Source organism: Syngnathus floridae, chromosome 18, assembly GCF_059516105.1.
Source record: "Syngnathus floridae isolate MCC-2025c chromosome 18, RoL_Sflo_1.0, whole genome shotgun sequence".
In the NCBI taxonomy this organism is placed as follows: Eukaryota; Metazoa; Chordata; class Actinopteri; order Syngnathiformes; family Syngnathidae; genus Syngnathus; species Syngnathus floridae.
Window position 1 is genome coordinate 8,839,213 of NC_142430.1, and position 18,242 is coordinate 8,857,454.

At 40.1% G+C, this 18,242-nt stretch overlaps 2 protein-coding genes across 6 annotated transcripts; both read right to left on the reverse strand.

The window, feature by feature from the left end:
* Positions 1-100: 100 nt before the first annotated feature.
* mbtd1 (mbt domain containing 1) lies at positions 101-9,356 on the reverse strand. Of its 2 annotated transcripts, XM_088360400.1 has the most exons (17): positions 9,192-9,356; positions 8,323-8,527; positions 7,848-7,981; positions 7,650-7,764; positions 7,292-7,374; positions 7,107-7,224; positions 6,897-7,031; positions 6,725-6,813; positions 6,398-6,632; positions 6,235-6,290; positions 6,073-6,177; positions 5,865-6,012; positions 5,680-5,762; positions 5,318-5,552; positions 5,174-5,245; positions 4,537-4,689; positions 101-3,738 (listed from the first exon to the last, which is right to left on the reverse strand). In XM_088360400.1, exons 1-17 carry the CDS (start codon positions 9,210-9,212, stop codon positions 3,620-3,622), a joined length of 2,106 nt encoding a protein of 701 aa, XP_088216526.1. In that variant the 5' UTR covers positions 9,213-9,356; the 3' UTR covers positions 101-3,619. The 2 variants fall into 2 exon arrangements, with proteins under 2 accessions (XP_088216526.1, XP_088216527.1); XM_088360401.1 differs by lacking the exon at positions 4,537-4,689.
* Positions 9,357-9,486: 130 nt separating this feature from the next.
* Positions 9,487-18,183, reverse strand: tmem94 (transmembrane protein 94). 4 transcript variants are annotated; one of them, XM_088360224.1, is made up of 32 exons: positions 18,061-18,183; positions 17,360-17,504; positions 17,172-17,291; positions 16,900-17,027; positions 16,617-16,753; positions 16,336-16,541; positions 16,076-16,227; positions 15,767-15,869; positions 15,608-15,694; positions 15,401-15,517; positions 15,226-15,282; positions 15,016-15,120; positions 14,778-14,936; positions 14,444-14,662; positions 14,065-14,377; positions 13,826-13,999; positions 13,662-13,764; positions 13,382-13,590; positions 13,116-13,297; positions 12,923-13,043; positions 12,737-12,852; positions 12,549-12,648; positions 12,304-12,412; positions 12,009-12,195; positions 11,846-11,923; positions 11,680-11,765; positions 11,527-11,608; positions 10,974-11,137; positions 10,799-10,893; positions 10,644-10,737; positions 10,412-10,582; positions 9,487-10,308 (listed from the first exon to the last, which is right to left on the reverse strand). In XM_088360224.1, the coding sequence occupies exons 2-32, from the start codon at positions 17,381-17,383 to the stop codon at positions 10,236-10,238; spliced, it is 4,071 nt and encodes a 1,356-aa protein (XP_088216350.1). In that variant the 5' UTR covers positions 17,384-17,504; positions 18,061-18,183; the 3' UTR covers positions 9,487-10,235. The 4 variants fall into 4 exon arrangements, with proteins under 4 accessions (XP_088216350.1, XP_088216352.1, XP_088216351.1 ...); XM_088360226.1 differs by having other exon boundaries at positions 17,360-17,493; positions 18,061-18,176; XM_088360225.1 differs by lacking the exon at positions 18,061-18,183 and adding an exon at positions 17,660-17,796.
* Between the last annotated feature and the right edge of the window lie 59 nt (positions 18,184-18,242).

The following is an 18,242-nucleotide window of genomic DNA, read 5'->3' on the forward strand; positions in this document are numbered from 1 at the left end:
TGAAGATTTTCAGAATAAAAGCTTGTACAATTTGTGTAGTAAACAGCAATTACAGTATATCATTAAAAAGAAACATTAAAAACACGCAGTACAAACAGAATTCATTGTCATTAGGCATTTTATTTAATGTAAAAGACAGTTCTTACAAAAAAACAAAAATAAATCACAAAATCATCCATGTGAAAAGGTCTGCGGTACCTGAAAACATCAACTGCAACCAATATGATGATCCATACATTATACTTTATTTACAATATCTATCAAAGCTTCAATCACAACACAAAATCATAAGAAAAACAACCTTTGTCAAAAACACATAAGTCCAATTTAATTGTTGTATATGCACGTTATAATTTTAATACTTGTATCCAAAATAGAGGTTTTACACCACAAACCTTTCACCTTAAATGATCTTTTATAGGAATTATTCCATCCATTCGTTTTTTTTAATCATATATGAGTATCTCTCTCACAGTCTCATGACAACATGACAATCCTAACCACCACATTTAACAACAAAATCTTACTACCACTAAGTCGTACATTTTTTTTTTTTTAATGATAGTAAAAAGGATGCTGGAAGTGCTCTTAATTCAATATTTTATTTGTAAATGTTAGTTTAGCTATTTACGTTCATATATGCATTTAAAACAAACATTTTATTTCTTTTTTTAAACTGTTTTTGTCGTATAAAAATTTAACAAGTTACTACAAAAAATCTGTTAAATGATCTATGTATAGTATGCATATTTATAACAAATTATAATGGAAGAAATGGTGTCAATTTTGTCCTTTAGCAGCCTACTGATTGCATATCAATCAAATGACATACGAGTTAAGATATTTACATTTAGTTTCTTCCAAATGTACTATTTTCCAGGTTATTTTATTTGCATATGCTCACGTGTGTGGTGTGAGTCACACTTGCTTTACTTTCTTCAGGAGGTAGTCGCTATTAATGATATCCAAACATCACGATGCAATATCATGATATGAACCTCACAATATGATAATCAGCAGGATATTGTAGCAATGTCAGTGATGGGAAGAAAAAAAAAAAAGCTCACAATTCTGTATAAAACCTCTCGATATTTAAAAAAAAGAAACTCATGATATTGAACAAAAAAAAATCAGCAGTGACAAAGAAATCGGCTTGGTCAGTTATTTCATGTGTTGCTGAGGCAGGTGAAGAGTAATATATATATCTTTTTAAATCGCTAGTAGGTATACATCATATACAAGAGTTCAATAATAGAGTCTCAAGTAGCTTAAGTCACATCCAAAACATTGCATGAGCAAACATGGATTTTGACCACGTGCAGTAAATTGCACTTTCAAAACCCAAATATTGGCAATATTTGGGCTTTGGAAGGCCAAGTAAACACGCAAAACCTGCACATAAATAAGACTATTTAAAAACCAACCATACTTACCCTTTTGCGGAAATAATGGCCCAAAAGCAAATCAATGTGAATTAAAGGATGGCTATGATTTATAAATATTACAGTCTGGCGTAAGTACGTTTTGCAGTTTTTTTTTTTAACCTTGATTTGATTGCAGTTGAAGGAGCAGATTGTGGTTTGTTCGTACAACATATTTACTTTGCAGATTGTGGATTCCATTCTTAGAGAATTTTATTTTGTGTCTGTGAAAATGTGTTAAGCCTTTTGCATTTTCTGATGTGTTGATTTGGATGATTGTTCAGTACAAACGATTTAGGTTTTTAATTCGGGTGTGGTTCGATTTTGTTCGTTTCTTTCTATGTTATTGGCTAACATTGCGAATTATATTGGTCTTACTTTTATTTCTATATTACCAGGGCTCTGTGTTCAGCTACAGTAGTGAAATTATTTTTGTTCATGATGTCATGAGAGTTGCTTCCAGCTAATAAATACTATGATTTTTTTTTTATTATTGATTCATTTACAGGATGAGAGCAAATGTTTGAGGAAATATCAAATATAGAAAGAGAAAAGTTGGAGATTGTGCAAGAATAGTACAACACATCCGTTTATGTGAACAATATAAAAGTGGCACATTGAAGAGGTCAATATTTGTTGGAACAATAAAATATAGTAGTTTGGGAATGGATCAGAACTGCTGTTAGATGTTATATATATATATATCTCACAATATGGGATGATTTATTTACAGGATGAACATTGACAGCAATTGAATAGTTGAACAAATTTAGGATGATTAAGGGGTCATGTGTATTAATTGGAAAATAATTAATCGTTGGTGTGATGGAGATAGGTCACAAGAAAAGAATAAATACACATCCAAAGAAATTAAAAGAAAGAAGAGAAAGTTGTTAAATACATGAGATCTAGGAATTCATCAGCATGACTAGACATTTTCTATAAAGAGGTTAAGATTTGCTTATGAATTAGCTTTTTTTTTGTATAAATTAAATAATTGGACCTGAATGTTGTGACAGTGTGATTGATATCTCTAGAATGAAAATGTAAAGTAACAGAGAAAATTTAAATGATAAACAAGAAGAAACTAGAGAAAAAGACAGCTCTAGAAGAAAGTAGGAGGATAATTGAGAAATATTTTCAAAGCACATACATTGTTGCTAGTCAGCATTAACTAAACTAGCATTTGCTTCTAACTTCGTAGCTCAGCAACTGGAATACAAGGCTTTATGGAAACCTGAATGGTGATTATCCTTGTAATTAATCTGAATTGGACATTTGCATAAAGCTAATTTTACCGGGGGGGTAAATAATGAGCCACATTTACCTCCATTTTCTGACATGTTACAAACAGTAAGTCAACTCAGATTGACTATTATTTACGAAAAAATGGCAGTTGTAGCTCTAAAATTGACAATTTTACAACAAAGCCACATTATCGGTATTGGTTAATCACTCATGGATGATCTGTCGGTATAAGCAGTGTAAAACCCTGATGGGAGCATCCCTAGTTCTGAGCAATTTTACGCCGTTTTTGCCGTACTTTCAATGACTATAGTGTCATTAAAATCTTGAATACAGATACTTTTCACTTTGAACGTTTTCCACCAAACAATCACTATAATCATTTTAATTTACATTCAAGGTTTCACCACAAATCCACAAAAGCAAGTGTAAAAAAAAAAGCTACATTAAGACAAAACACAAACAATTCAAGCACTACTATTCAGCAATGATCCGTTAAAAAAAAAAAGCAAAAACCAAGAAAATGGGGGGGAAAAAAAAAAAAAAAGCTTCCTCTTTGTGCCAGCTTCTACGTCAAGTGTCTTGGAATTTCTATTTTCAGTGGTTAAGTAACGAGTAAGAACCCAAAATCAAAATGACCCACCACAAGACACAGTTATGACATTTTATGCAGGCTCGGAGCACCTTAAACTGACATGGAATGCGTAGGAAAAAGGTTTATTTTTATTGTTCATATATTAGAAAAATAGCTTAATTGAATGTTCAGACAGGAGAAGGGAGATCATAACACCAGTCAACTATACACACACACACACAAGGAAATGATTGCGGAGAATACCCATATTATTTTCACGAGGTGCGGAACTGACCATGCTCTTCATTACCATTGATAAAATGTGCACTCACACTGATTCTCCATACTTCTTGCAGTCTTCTCCCGTTTGTCCCAGACCTTAGGGTTCCTGTTTAATGTAGAATGTTCCTGAGCCGTTACTCTCTTGATCGGAGTTGCCTTGGGAAAAGTTGAACTCATCCGTCTCCATCATCTCCTCCTTCATTTGCATGAGTGAGTCTGCGAGACAAAGGCGCAACAAAGATGATTACACTTTGAACTTAGATTTCTAAAATATTCTTTATGGCAAGAGCTGTGACAATCGATTATTCCATCCAATACTCATGCGAACATTTTTGTTTCAATCAATTGTTTTAGATTTTTTTTTCCCCCAGTCCTAATTCTAAGGGCTTTAATATCACAAAATAATCCCTTGACATTTATCAAAATTAGCTAAGAATCCATTGGGCTTTCTTGAACATATTAGATAATAAAAATGTACAGTAGAACCCTGGAACATTCCGAAGCAACAGTACATAAACTCACAAAAAACGAGAAAATACAGGACAACAAAAGCTCGGCGGACATGTCGGACAAATAATGAGCTTAAAATAAATTCAACGTGACAAAATCAAACAATTTAAACACAAAACATACTTACCCTAGCCAAAATGCCAGAAATAATGTCCAATCAATGTGAACTGAAGGATAACCTATTTCTTTACAAATTTTTGAAGTGCACACAGGCACCCGTACCTGGCCACTAAACAACAACGCCAACAAACATCGGTTTCCCAAGCTTTGTCCAAGAACCGATTTCACTGTGACTTCTTTTGGTAATTATCAATAAAATAGGAGTCACGATAATCAACACCCAGATGACACGTTTTCCAATATCTTACCGCCCTGCCAACAATTAACATTTTTTTATTCGCATGAGCAAAATCTCAAAAGAAACTAGCAACGCTACCAAAAACAGATGATTGTTTTTCTTGAAAAAAGTCGGGTGGCCAAGAACAGTGATTCGCGTGATGTTACCTGATTTATGAGTTTGGTGGAGGTGAGTTCGGAATTGGAGCTGAGCTGGCCCCTCGACATGGTAAAAGGGTGGACTCTGCTCTTCATCCCCTGAGAAGCTTCTCCTTCTGACTGCCTGACTGAAGGGTCGCCGACCAACGGGAATCTTCCTCTCTAAACATCAAGCCAAACTGTGGTCAGCTCCATACATCGAGCCACATCAAAGTCCTGGAATGGCCGAGCCAGTCTCCTAACCTTAATCCTATGAAAGAAATCTAAGGCGAGCGCTGGAACTTCGAGTTTCAAAACACCAAACTCAAAATCTCCCGAATCGGCAGAGGAGTGGACGAAACGATTTATGTGCCAAGAAATGTCTGACTGTTGTGCTTGGATGACGGCCCGTTTATTTTGCTTGATTTAATGACCCAATACGATTAAAAGTGAATTTGTTCTGATAAAATCTGGAACTGGCTGTGGACTGATTAAATATCATAAATATCAAATGGAGCATAAGCTCTTAGAATCCTTTTTTAATTGTGACACTGAATGAAAATAATTGAACTCATATTACAAACAACAACTTAGACCAAACTCAACCATCCATAATAAGGAAAGTAGTAAAATATTAAAAAGTGTTGGATGAAGAAATATGACTGACTTTTCTTTTGGCCTTTATACTGCTGGGCTTTTTTCTTCTGCTTGGGTAGCGACTGAGACATTTCTCGGGTACCTGAAAGAAGAAATGTCAAAATCATTCCAATCACCGCCGTGCTGGCAAGTTGTCGTGAAATCAAACTCTTACTCTGGGAAGCAGGGGGTTGAAGTTGATAGCCCGTCAGCTGACACCAACCCACGGGATAAAGATCAGGTGACTCGCAGTCAACCCACTGGTCGTACTCATCTTCCCAGCCGTCAAAGTGGATCCTTAAGAGCCGATGTACGATTCGCGTCACTGTCGCCACGCACACCAGACGTGGCTCCATCAGGTCAACAGCCTCCAGCTTCATGCCTCGTTGGAAACCGTGGTTGGGAATATCCTATCAAGGCAGCATGGCTAGTTAAAAACAATACCTGTTTAATTCCATCAATTGGTTGATTTATAAAGCTTTTTTTTTGTGAGTGACTGAAATGTCATTTTATTCTTGATTCGAAACAGTAGCCCACCTTGTTGAAGAGCTTAACAGGAGCAGCTATTGAAGCAGTTTCTCTGAGGTAGTCAAACCATTTAAATGGAAGCTTAGTGTACCCTGGAAGATAGAGGCTTAGTTGATATTTTCCACCAGATTAAAATACAATTTCTTCGCTACTTTTTATCCGACAAATACCGATTTGAATATCCGAACGAGTACCTCGAGGGGAGGTGAGTTCAATGTTGTTGATTTCACAGAAGCCAACAGGGAAGATGGAGGGTGAGGTGCCATGGTAGCAGAACCAGTCGGATCCATCAACCGCTTCAGAACCATCAATTCCAATCATAAGATAGCCATCTGCTAACACCTTCACAGCGCGTGACGTTAACATTTGACAGAAATAGCCAAAACAAGAGAACACACTTACCTTTCTGACAGTAGCTACACATATCGTTGAGAGATTGAGAGGATCGATCGCTTCCAATTTCATGCCGTCCTTGAACCAATCCGCGCTTTGGTCCACATCTCGAACCTGATGAGGATGGGGTCAAATGAGACTAAGGCTAAATGAGAGCGTTATTCACATTACCTTTTGGAAGATCTGTGGGGGAGCATCAATTTGACCTTCAATTTTCTTTGTTATATCTGCCAAGTATATTGGATCATGTTAGACGTACAACAGTGAAGGCTTCAAATGTACTAGAAGTTTCATTCTGATTGGAGCCTTTTAGAACATTCAAGATGGAACCCACCGGATCTTTTAAAGCGATGTCCAATGCTGCGTGACCATCCAATATTATGAATTAAAGGACTGTACATGTGACACCAGAAATCATCGGATCCATCCTGGCTCTCTTCGTAGACGAGCCGGAGCCGACCTCCGATCACTTGCTCCACCAAGGCAACTCGCGTCCGGCATAAATAATTTTTATCCACCACCTCTACCCGCATCAGCTTCTTAAAAGGGAACTGCGTGTTTTCAACGACCTAGGATGAAAAGTATTCAAACGTACTGGTAGTGTGGTCATTAAAATATCCATCAGCAATATCGTTATTTTTTTTAGTAAGAACAATCTCACCTTGATATTAAAGTCGGGCGGCAGTGTTTTAGCTCCAGTGAGACGTTTCACGAGAAAGGCTTTCCAGTTCGAATGCTTATGTTGTATGCCTGCAAAAAGACATTTCGTAAACACTCGTGCAAAACAAATAAGAACGCATCTCAAAGACGCATCTCCATGGGATCGGTCTCACTTTTTGGCGGTACCAGAGGCTTTCCACTGGAAGCACACCAGCCCACGGGATGAACTTCAGGGATACAAAGGTTACACCAGAAGTCCTTACTGCTGTCAACGTCAAAACCTTCATAACGGAGAAGAGCTTTGAAGCCTATGGAATAGAGCAGATAGCTATTAGGGTGCGAGGCTATCCAGACAACATCAATGCAAGCAGCAGTTGTCTTACCTGCTAACTTAACAATTTCTGCTATCCAGTAAACCTTCGTGGAGTGGTTGGTGTCAGAGTTGAGCACCTCAATTCTCACCCCTTGCTCAATCCCTCCCCAGCAAGTTCCCATGGGAGCCTGAAACAACGTTTTGGGAGAATGAGTCAAACCATTTTACGCTCTTCTGTGTATTGATCATACTTACATGCTTGAAACAGCTGACTGGCGCTCCGGATGTGTTATTGACACATATATAGTGGCCCCAGTCAAAGTTTTCCGATGGAACCACTGGTGAAACACGTTATGAATGTGAGAAGAGCAGAGCAGCTTTCGAAAGAACAATCCTTGTAACTAGGGCTGCCAGAAATAACTATTATGCTGATTATATTTATTTACCAGATATGAAAGATGACATAAAGTACAAAATAGATTCCCTGCTTTTCAGTTAATATTTATTAGCCATGATACTGAATTACCCACAGTGCTTTTATTTACTTTAAAGATGTCCTGGTCATCTAATCTTGGCAGCCCTAATAGTCAGCATCATTGCTGATCATACATACCAGCTTTTGATTTGGCCTGGTTCTGTTGACTTGCTTGATACTGAGCATAAGCTGCCAACTTTGCCACAAGAGGTTGTTTCTGTAAGACTTTTGCCTTTTTTGTTGGAGGCTTGCCCTAGTCCAATTCAAAGCAGACAGGAGGATGCGCGTGAATTACTGCTGGAAATAAATCAATACCATTTCATAACAAACACCTACCTGGAGTCTCGCCATAATGCTGGCTTTTTTTGAATTAGAAGAATAGCTCCTGGAACAAGAAACACTGCAGAAACGCTTTGTTTTAGAGTAAAAAGCGTCTCGGACTCCAATCATTCCACACATCTCACAGGTGGCTGTGACAAAAAAAAAGTGAATAGAGTATGGTATGCAGTCTAGTCAATGGGTATTTAATCAACAAATCAAATTATTAAATAATAATTAATAATTAAGCTGCAGCGTGGGCCACTTTTGGGTTTTCAACATGTTTGTCGCAGAGACGAACAACCATTCGCACAATTTGGAATGCTCAATCGGCCTACCATGCATGTTTTTGGGATGTGGGAGGAAAACCCACGCAGACACGGGGAGAACATGCAAACTCCACACAGGGAGATCCTGCACCCTCTGAAGTGTGAGGCAGACGTGCCGCCACACAAAACAATCCAATCAAATAAATTATACATTTAGTACAAACCCATTCCAGCCTTTCCATCTGGGTAAGTATAGATCTGGCCATTGTTCTTGATAATGGGAAGACTGGCAGGGAGAGAGGATACCACCTCATCCTCGCTGTCCTCTGAGCTGGAGCTGCTGGTGGACTCCTCACTACAACTGTCATAGCCATCTAACATTCCAAACGAATCCCTCCGCTTACGTTCTGAACGTGGGGTTCGCTCAGCCTTCAATAAAAAGCAAACAACAACCAAAAAACAGCAGTTATCATATGCAATTTCGAGTTTAAACTTAGTCACAATGTTGTGGATTAATCATTTCGTCAGTTAGACATCAATTAGTTGAGTGCAAGCCACATCGTGACAAAATAATCGAGAAAGATGTGAATTTATTTGATTAAAATTGCAATTAAGTGAATTGAAGATGTGCAAGTACTTCCCGGAATATTGTTTACTTTAAACATTGTCGCTTCCTGCTTTTGGCAACACGTGACCCCACTGCTAGTATCGACAAAATACTACGTTGGGTCTAATAAGTAATTATAATCTCAATGTTCACAAGAAGAATAAATAAATAAATAGAGAGGTAGATAGACACATACATGCAGAATGAACACCAAAACACAATTAGCTCAATTAGCATTAGCATAGTTTGCTTGCGGAAACCTTTTGAAATAATTTTACTCAGCAGCAATTACATGGAACAAAAACATTCTCAGCCACGTTTCAAGATGATGCAATTATATTCTACATCTCTTAAAATGCTCGACAACTTTGCAATAAGATATAAAGCAGAGCTATACTCACTAGCTCCAGTAAATAAGACAACAACAAAGGATCCTCAAAAGTATTGCTTCGTAGGCTTGCGGCCCGAAATGCTCAATGCACTTACCAAATCCCGTGCGTCTTCCATTAGCCCCTCATGTAGACCTTCTCTTGACTAGCGCATCCACTCTTAAATGGCGCAAACGGTGCGCTTGTTAATTCGGAATTCGTAGGCGCTAAGCTTCGGACTCACAATACTACGGTCAAAAGAGGATATCAACAAATTACGCTGGCTTGTGCGCATGCGCGTTTTTAACCTACTTTTGCGTGATTGGTCAAACTGAAAGGCTGTCAAAAACGATCAATTTGGGGTTCAACGAAAATAAAAAAATCAAACAAATAATTTAATAGAAAAATACAAATACATATACAAAAGAGATATGTGTTATTTAATTAGAATTACATTTTAATTGCACCTCCTTGGGTCAGTTGAAATGAATTTCTGGAATTTGATATATAAACACAATTTTCACCCATGTGCAATAACCGACACGATCGTAGGTCACTGTTTAAAAAAAAAAAAAAGTAAAATAACAATAAACAATCAATATGATCAAGCAGCGCAACAGCTTTGTTTTTCCCTTTTACTTTCAAAAAATAAAATATCAATAAAAACATCTGATGACAAAAATAAATAAAGGAAATTTGAGCAAATTGGTGATTTCAGTAGGCCTTCACATTAATCAGTACCTAAGAAGTAGCTTTCGGTTTTAGAGGATGTTCATAATTGCTTGTAACTGTAATATCGGTTGCATTTCATGTATGGCTGATTTTGAGGAATGATATCTTCAGATGATAGCCAACGATTCGATAGCAATAATAGCAATGTGTCAGAATTCCCAAGGACAACCACAGTCGAGGTTCAGGTCCACCACAAAACAGTGCCTTCAAGTCTTTCAAACTATTTCAAATCAGATGACAAACCTATGATGCTGCAGAGGCCCTGAGCAAAATCAAAAAAATAACCTCAGTTTAACGATTATCATTTGAAGCCTAAAAAGAGAGCACACAAGTTGATCTGATACAACTCATACTGGCAAAAGTGGTAAAAGTCCTTTTGTTATCCACAGTTCCGAGTCGAATTATTGGTCAACTTGTCAAACGTCACCGATTAGAATGGAGAATTCATTCCGAGCTTTGTTTCAAACTGTAGCTTCTGTCTCTTCTGGTAGCGGACCCGCACCCTGAAAACAACACAAAACCATTAGCCACATTGGAAACAACACTCACAGAAGATCATTTTAAAATACTTGACATCACATATGCATCAGTGTCTACTTTCTTTACCTTATCTCATGTAGCTTCACCAACTCATTAACTATCACCACCAGCAGAAGCGACAGCGAGACGAGCAGCCAGCCAAGCAGAGGTATGTCACGCAGACCAAACTTCAGGAGGCTGCCTTGGTCATGCCATAACTGGTAATCCACAGTGGCCTGGACAATCTGACTGACCAGACTGAAGGAGAAAGGTGTGTGAATAAAAAAGATTGACCTTATTTTCAATAATAATGACTTACACCACAGGTACAGTGAGACACCACCAGGCATTGCTAAAAGGACTTTTTCGCCACAAAGACTGGGAACGGTGGACATAGCTGAGCGAGATGACCACTGAAACAAGAAACAAAATTAGTTTGTGACCTACATAAATGTTCAAATAGGAATGTACTACCTTTATGTAAGACCAGGAAACCCGTCATTAATTTCTGTGTCAGTAGCAGGCCATTTGACAGATCCGTGAACCAGTGAGGAGCATGGTTTGAAGAGCTAAAGAAATTAAAAAATAACAACAATATTCAGTGATAAATTCATAGTTGGCTAAAAAGTCGGATCCTTGGAACTCTTACCTGGCCGTGAGTATATGCAGGCATTTCACAGTGGCATTTTCAACCACGGTTAGGTTTGTGCTTCTCAAACACACTTCTTGTAGCGTGAATCCAAAGGCCAACAAATAGGCACACACTGTCAGGCCAAACTTCAAAACAAAGCAGCCGAGGAAGTAGTTTTGAGTCTGACAAAAAAAAAAGAGAAAATATTACAAGTCAGTGGCCTTCTTGGCACCAAATACTACACAACTCCTTGTTCAAATTTAATGTAAAAAAAAAAAAAAAAAAAGTCTCTTTTAAACAGCTCCCAGATCCAGTACCTTGCATCTCTTTTTAAGGGTCAAAGGTCATCAATCAAAATTTTGACAAGCTCCACTGTAATATTCTCTCTATGTTAGAACAGACTTAGAATGTGGGGTCAATTGTAAAATTTCACTTCTTCTACTTTGTTTGTGTTGCCCCGCTATTTTGTAGCACTCAAACTTATTGTTCGTTAGCATAATTAGCGAATAGCATAGTTAGAAATGCCCAAAAAGTTACAATTGCCTCGGCATCCCCCACTTTGCGACCTTACCTTCTTTGGGATGGCATCAAGGTTCTTCCCCGTGGCAACGGTCATGACCGAACTATCTCGAGGCTTTCCCAGAAGTGACAGGCTGTCAAAACAGTAGCGACTCTTTTAAATTTATATCAAAATACTATTCTCAAGTCTTGCAAGGGGTCCAACCTTAGCAACGGGCAGCTGAAGCATGACAGCCAGAGGATGTCCGTCGTGTTCATAGGAGGAGGGAGCTGAGCTAAACAAGATAAAAACTGAAGAAAAAAAACATCATTTAAAGTCAACCCCTATTTATTATCTTGCAAAACAAAAAGTACGTCAAGTCTCTTCTTACCTGTATGATTACCAGAGTGAGTTGGCATTGCAGCAGAAAAAGGAAGCACTTGCGAATGCCGTAAGTTGTATGTCGTGCCTGCAACAAACAAAACAAAAAAGTCGGGAATAAATATATTCAATAAAATATTGTGTAACCTTATTGAGCTGTATGTGCGACGCACCTGCTCTATGAGCTTAGCCATGCTGACACTCTCTCCTTGGTGGAAGGCCACAGAGCAGCCAAGACTATTAAGCTGCCCCGAGAGTCTGAGTGGAGACAGACCTTCGGTGCTCCTGTTGAATGGACCCGTGGTGCGACTGAATGTCTCCCACGAGCACTGGGATGGGTACAGTGGTTCCAGAGCGATACTATTCAAGCACATATTATGCTGTTAACATGTAGTATGTCATTAAGGTGTATTATTCAGGTTTTATGTATTACTTTAAAAAAAATGCATTTTCAATGTGTTCACATACCTGAGGTCACTCTGCAGAAAAAGGCGACTGTTGCGGAAATTGGCAGCGCTTCCCAAACAGCATGTGACCTCCCTGTTCTCCTGCATGATCTTTATCATCTCACACATAGCTGGAAATAAATCACAATTGTAATGGTAAATAGAAAATTCTAATTGCATCATTAAGTTTGAGTATCTACAAAATGTTGTACTGCACCAAGTATTTTGTTTTATTCTTGAGCAGTCATTTAGTGGAAGAGAACATACTGTCAGGGGTGCAGTCAGTGAAGAGTGGCACCAGTAGAGGCACATTGTCAATGTTCTTCAAATGAGGTCGAACCTGGTGAATGCCACGCGGAAGCTTCGCCTAAGATAAAAAAAGAGAATAGCAAAAATGACAAAACTTAAATTGGGTAAAAATGGAACTCATTTTGTTAATCAACATCATTGCTTACCCGGTTGCAATCTTCCAGAAAGCTGGGCAGATCACTGTCAGTGGGCTGGAAACTTGCCAGGTCCGAATGAACTTCCTCTTCTGACAGCAACGGACCTTCCGCTTCATCTCGAGAATCTAATTACAAGTGAAGGTGACGGATTAGTAAAGCCCTTGTGAAATAGACGAGATAAGCATTAAAAACCACCTTCATGGAGTGAGCCATGATAGGGGCTGGAGGGAGCTCCTTCACATGGACCATCTCCATTTGGAGTCAGTGAGATATGACAGTTCCAACCTGTCTCTAAGCCCATTTTCTCTGCAAAAACCTACAAACACAAAACGACGTAAAGAATCACACTTTGGAGGGCCTTCCCCAAATTGAGCTTGAGTGTTTTTACCTTGCTACGAAGTTCATCCTCCATGGAAAAGTACACAAATCGAATGCACGCCGTGATCAAAGCGTCAATGAGTCGGACCGTGTCCAGTCGGGCTTGGAACTGGGATGAAACCATGCCCATGAAGATCTGGCCGCTCAGGGCTTGCACACCATCGTCACATTCCATTCCTTCACCGATACCCTCTATTATATTATTGGACATATGCATCATCGTTTGTTAGTATGGACAGAAAAATATTCAAAACAGTAAATGGAGCTGAGACATACCGTCAGAGCTCCAACTGTTCCTGGAGGACGGATGCTTGTTAGGGGTGCTTAAGGACAGCTCCAGTCCTGAAAAGAGACAGGGGCCGGATGCCAACTCCACACACTTGCCGTTTAATTGGCTGGCCAATGAGCGCTGCATGGGTTTATATGCAAAGGCTGAGCAGTAACCAGACAGACAGGCACGTTGGTAGAAATCCAGAATCTTTTTTCTATCAACAAGATATGGGAGAAGATTAGATTTATATCAGACTTTACACAGACGAAAAGAAACGTTGTGTACCTGTCAGAACCTAAAAGGGGATAAATATCAGCACCGTCCCAAAAGTCAGTGCTGGCCTCCAAGATAAGGTCAGCTGAGCCGTGTGACAGCATCTGGACACACTCTACAAAACAAAAGTGAGTCAAAATCCATCCATCCGAAAAAAATAGAACACGTCGGCTCACCTGAGGAAGAGTCTCGTACAAAAAGGGAGATCATATGGGAGATAGGAGGCTGACGCTTCGTGAAGTAATGCAAGCGGTGCGAAGGCACATCTTTTGGCATGTCTCCAGTTGGCAGCTGGTAAAGAGCTAAGTGGCTCTCCTGTTCAAACATCTCCCTTGCACCAGGGGTGAACCCTGACACCCACAAAATGGGACTGTTAAGATGTCCACACTCTCACAGCAGAATCAAGAACTTTTACCTATAAGCCTGGAGAGCTCGCAAAGCCCCCAAGGAACACAAACGGGCTGCACGCTGCCATGGCTCTCTTGCAGGGCCAAGTTGGACAGATGATCGGAGAAGCAGCAGAGCTGTTGAGTGACGTTGTTGTTGCAGAGGTTGAGCATGATGTTGAGGCCCAGCGGTTTGAGCGAAGGCAAGTGACACTGCCATGCTAAGTCATCAAACTGAATGCTTGCTGGATTTTGCTGATCTTGTGAAAGACTCAACATTTCCAGGTGATAGTCACACACGTAATCCTCGGCCTCACTTTCTTGGTTATCCAAAAGGAATTCCTGGAGACAGCAATGACGTGGAATTATTTGCCATTCAAATATGTTCGTTTTGCTTTCAGATTTCACCTGAGTTTGGTCCTCGCCTCCTTCTGTATGACGACTGAAGCTCACGTTGGACCCAGAGTTGTGTTTGGTGCGACTATTTGCAGGTTGGCAGGAACGCCAGTGCATTAGTGTGTCTGTTGTAGGAGTCGTGTCATTCCAAGTCTCTCTGGGCTCGGGTATTTCTCCGATTCGGGGGGCGGGCTCCTCCGGTAAACACAGGAGAGTCTCCGCCTCTTGGTTCTGTTGAGCAGTTCAGCACAGAAATAAATGATCAATAACAAAGTTTTGCAGCTGACACTTTGAAGTAACTTATAAGTCATTATAAATGACCTTTACATGCCGGAAAAATACAAACCTTGCCATCATCGGTTTCTGGTTTGCAGTAGGAGTTGATTGACAGGCCATCAATGAGATCATCCTGGCTATTTTCAACTCTTCCACTGAAGAACAGCACTGTCTCAGGGCTTGGATTAGGCCATGACAGAATGCCTTGTTTGTCCACACAACACAATACCTGCGCACACAAACATGCAGTTGCAAGAAGAAGAAGAAAAAAAAAATCCTTTTCAGCATCAATTGGTCAGAGTACTTACAGTGACAGAGCCAAGCGTGTGTAAAAGGTTGGAAGTGTAGCAAAGAGTCTGAGACTCTCCCTTCAGTACACCAATGAAGTGTCTCCACACGGAAAGTATCATCTCCTGCACACAAGAACAAACAAGTCTTAATTATCGTGAGAAGCTGAGAACATCGATGAGTCAGTCCTGACGTGGTCGAGGTAGTTTATCTACAAGATGGGAGGATACCTGGGAGGAGACCACTTCAGTGTAGCTGCTTAGAGTGTCCTCGGAGAATTTAGAAAGCTAGGGAGGGGGGAGAGGAAAATGGAGTTAAAACCCTGGATAGTCAAAGGACATTTTCAGAAAAGAAAATGAATTCAAAAGAGTGGAGGTGCAAGGGAACATTCTGTCCAATTCTCACCAATCCTGCAGGAGAGCCATGGCTGAACTCCGCAAGGACTCTCGCCTCTCCAAAGGCATTGACCAGCACCCACATGACAGGAAATAGCAGTGGTAAGACGGGAAGAACCCCCATCAACTGAAAGAAAATACAATTTGCTTATTACGTTTCTAAAATGTGAGTATCCATGCGTAGAAGAGTCAGAAGTTATTGGGAGTGGAAAATGACCTGAAGCTGCAAAAAATTGTAGCTACTCGGGGAGAGGTTGGGTGCATCACAAAAGTAGCGTATGGAGTTCACCAGCAGAAATGTAACCTATAGCAAAAAAGACTTTTAAATGCTTGAAGAACATTTAAAGGAACAACCATTGAAAGTGATTTCCCTCACCAGCACAACAGGACAGACAAGCTTGGTGATGAGGGACTGGACTGTAAACCTCTCGTTGTCCAGCACTGTAACTGGTCTGGATCCTGCAAACTCCAAACTATTCCTTTTAAAAAAGGAAAGAGCAAGAGTTGAGGTTGGTCAACTGGCGACCTTCTTACCCCCTGGAATCTTATCTAAAGTCACTAGTCTCCAAATTGGCTTTTAAAATTGGACGATGCTTTTAAATTGGATGCTGTCAAATTCCCCTGACCCCAAAAGAATATTAGCAGTTACATTTTGACATCCACGTAAAGAAATCCCGGTTCCTACCTGACAATGTCTAAAACCGGAGTTCGGACTACTCTGAAGAGACGATGTTGTTGTGGGTTCTGGGGTCCTTTTTTCTCATTTGCTGGTGCGGAAGGAGATGGAGATGATGGGGGGAACAAATCTCCAGGTTCCAAAACAATGTGTTCATCATCCTGTCAATAGAAAAAAAACTCTGAGGTTTGTTCTTTTTTTTTTTTTTTTTTTGTGAAGTGTCAGATTTTAATTTATTTTTTAAATAAGATTCATCCTAACTAACTAACCTTTATCCCTCGGAGCGAGGCAAATGCTTCTTGCCCAGGTCTGAGAACAATTATATCTCCTTCCACAAGCAGACTGACGGGCAGATTAACCAACTGGGAGTCACGGTACGTCCAGTGAAGGGACCACGATGGAGACGAGGGCGTATACAGATCAGGGTAAAGACATGGTGGCCACTGCACTTCGCCAACCCAACCTGAAAGGTAATCTACAACAAATAGATCAAATTCAAAGAGTGCCAATGGGAAAATGAAAGAGGCATGTGAAATCAGATCAGACGTACCATTGAGTTGCGCGATGATGCTTTTGAGACGCCGAACCATCTCGCTTCTTTTGAGCCTCTCCTGTCTTCTGATGAGCATCAGATTCAACAGCAAAAGGATGAGGAGGGCGATTGCGTTCACCAGCTCACTGCCAGAACTGGAAAGGTCAAGGTCATATAAGAAGCATGAAGTTCATGGCTGTCATCGAACAAACAAAAAAGAAATGAATGTTGAAACGTTTACAAAAATCCACTGGGTGTGAGGTTGCACAATTTAATCAGATCAGGCATACAAAGGAACTACCTGCCCTTTGGCTGACTGCCATAGCAACACACGAGTCCAAGTGCCACCAGCACAGTGACAGCAGCTTCCGGCCAGTGGAGACATGAATGTCGGTTTCCATGGTAAAGGAAGCTATTCACCCATTGTTCCTGTCAAAACAAAAAATCCACTTGTGGTCAGATGTTTCATTCCTGGGCCTAAATGATAGCTTTTACCGATTTATCTAAAATATTCTTTTTCCATGATTATACAAGGTCAATTGCAAGATTATTAATATAAATAAGTCCATGTACCCGTACAGAGCCCTGTCTGCATGTTGTCTTCAGGTGCTGGTCCAGTAAGGTGCTAAGCTGATCCCTGAGTTTTCCTAGAGCCTGCTGAGTCAACAAGCCCAAAGCAACGGAATTTTCCTCCTAGAACACAGCACATCATATAATAGTATTTAGTTCCACATGAATATCAATTAAAGAATTCAACTTACCTGCTTCATGTCCTTTGACTCCATGGGAACCGCAAGCGCTCCACATACTCTTCTTCTCCACTCGTCAGCACCACCTGACAGATTCCGTGCAAGCCAAATCCAAATGTGGACTCTCAGGTAGCGCCCCGGTCAACCTGTGGAGATGCTTCATAAATGTGGAGGAAGAATGAGAGAGGCGCTTCAGTCATATGGAAAAGTAAACAAACCACGCGCAAATATTGACCCACAGTCCATGATCAATTGCAGGTAAGAAAAGACGCCCAACAGTGAGATCTTATGAATGCACAAAAATGATCTTACTGTGCATCTGATTTAAATCGAGCGATGCATCAAATTCGCCCCCGCAATCACTACTTGCTTCCGCAATCCTTGGGATAATTGAAGTCCGTCCCAAAAAGGGGTCCGGACGGACACGCGACATTTCCGCACAACCAGCGAATGAGATGCGCAAAATGAACGACAGCTCCATCCACAGAGTCCAGCGCAGAAATGACCAAATGTTTTAGAAATTAAAGGTATGATTTGAATAGTGTATATTAAGCAGTAACCCCATTATAAGCAGGTTGATGCCAATGTTTTCTGGTTTGCTAATATCTCGAGCGCCCAGGCCGTATATTATGTAGATGATGAACATGGTCGCGGCGTGGAGAACGACTCCGGTTACCGTGGAATAAAACGCATTGGCAGTTAAATTGTCTTACCCGTCAACATTTGCATCCGACTTGATATTTGATAACTAGTTCTCTGTCGAGCGGAGACGTCATCAGTTTGAGTACAACACTAACGTTTAGTTAGCTGTGTAGCATTTTTCTTTAAAAAAAAAAAAAAAAAAACTTTATTCATATACTCAATGCAGTAACAAAAAACAAATAATACAATTGTA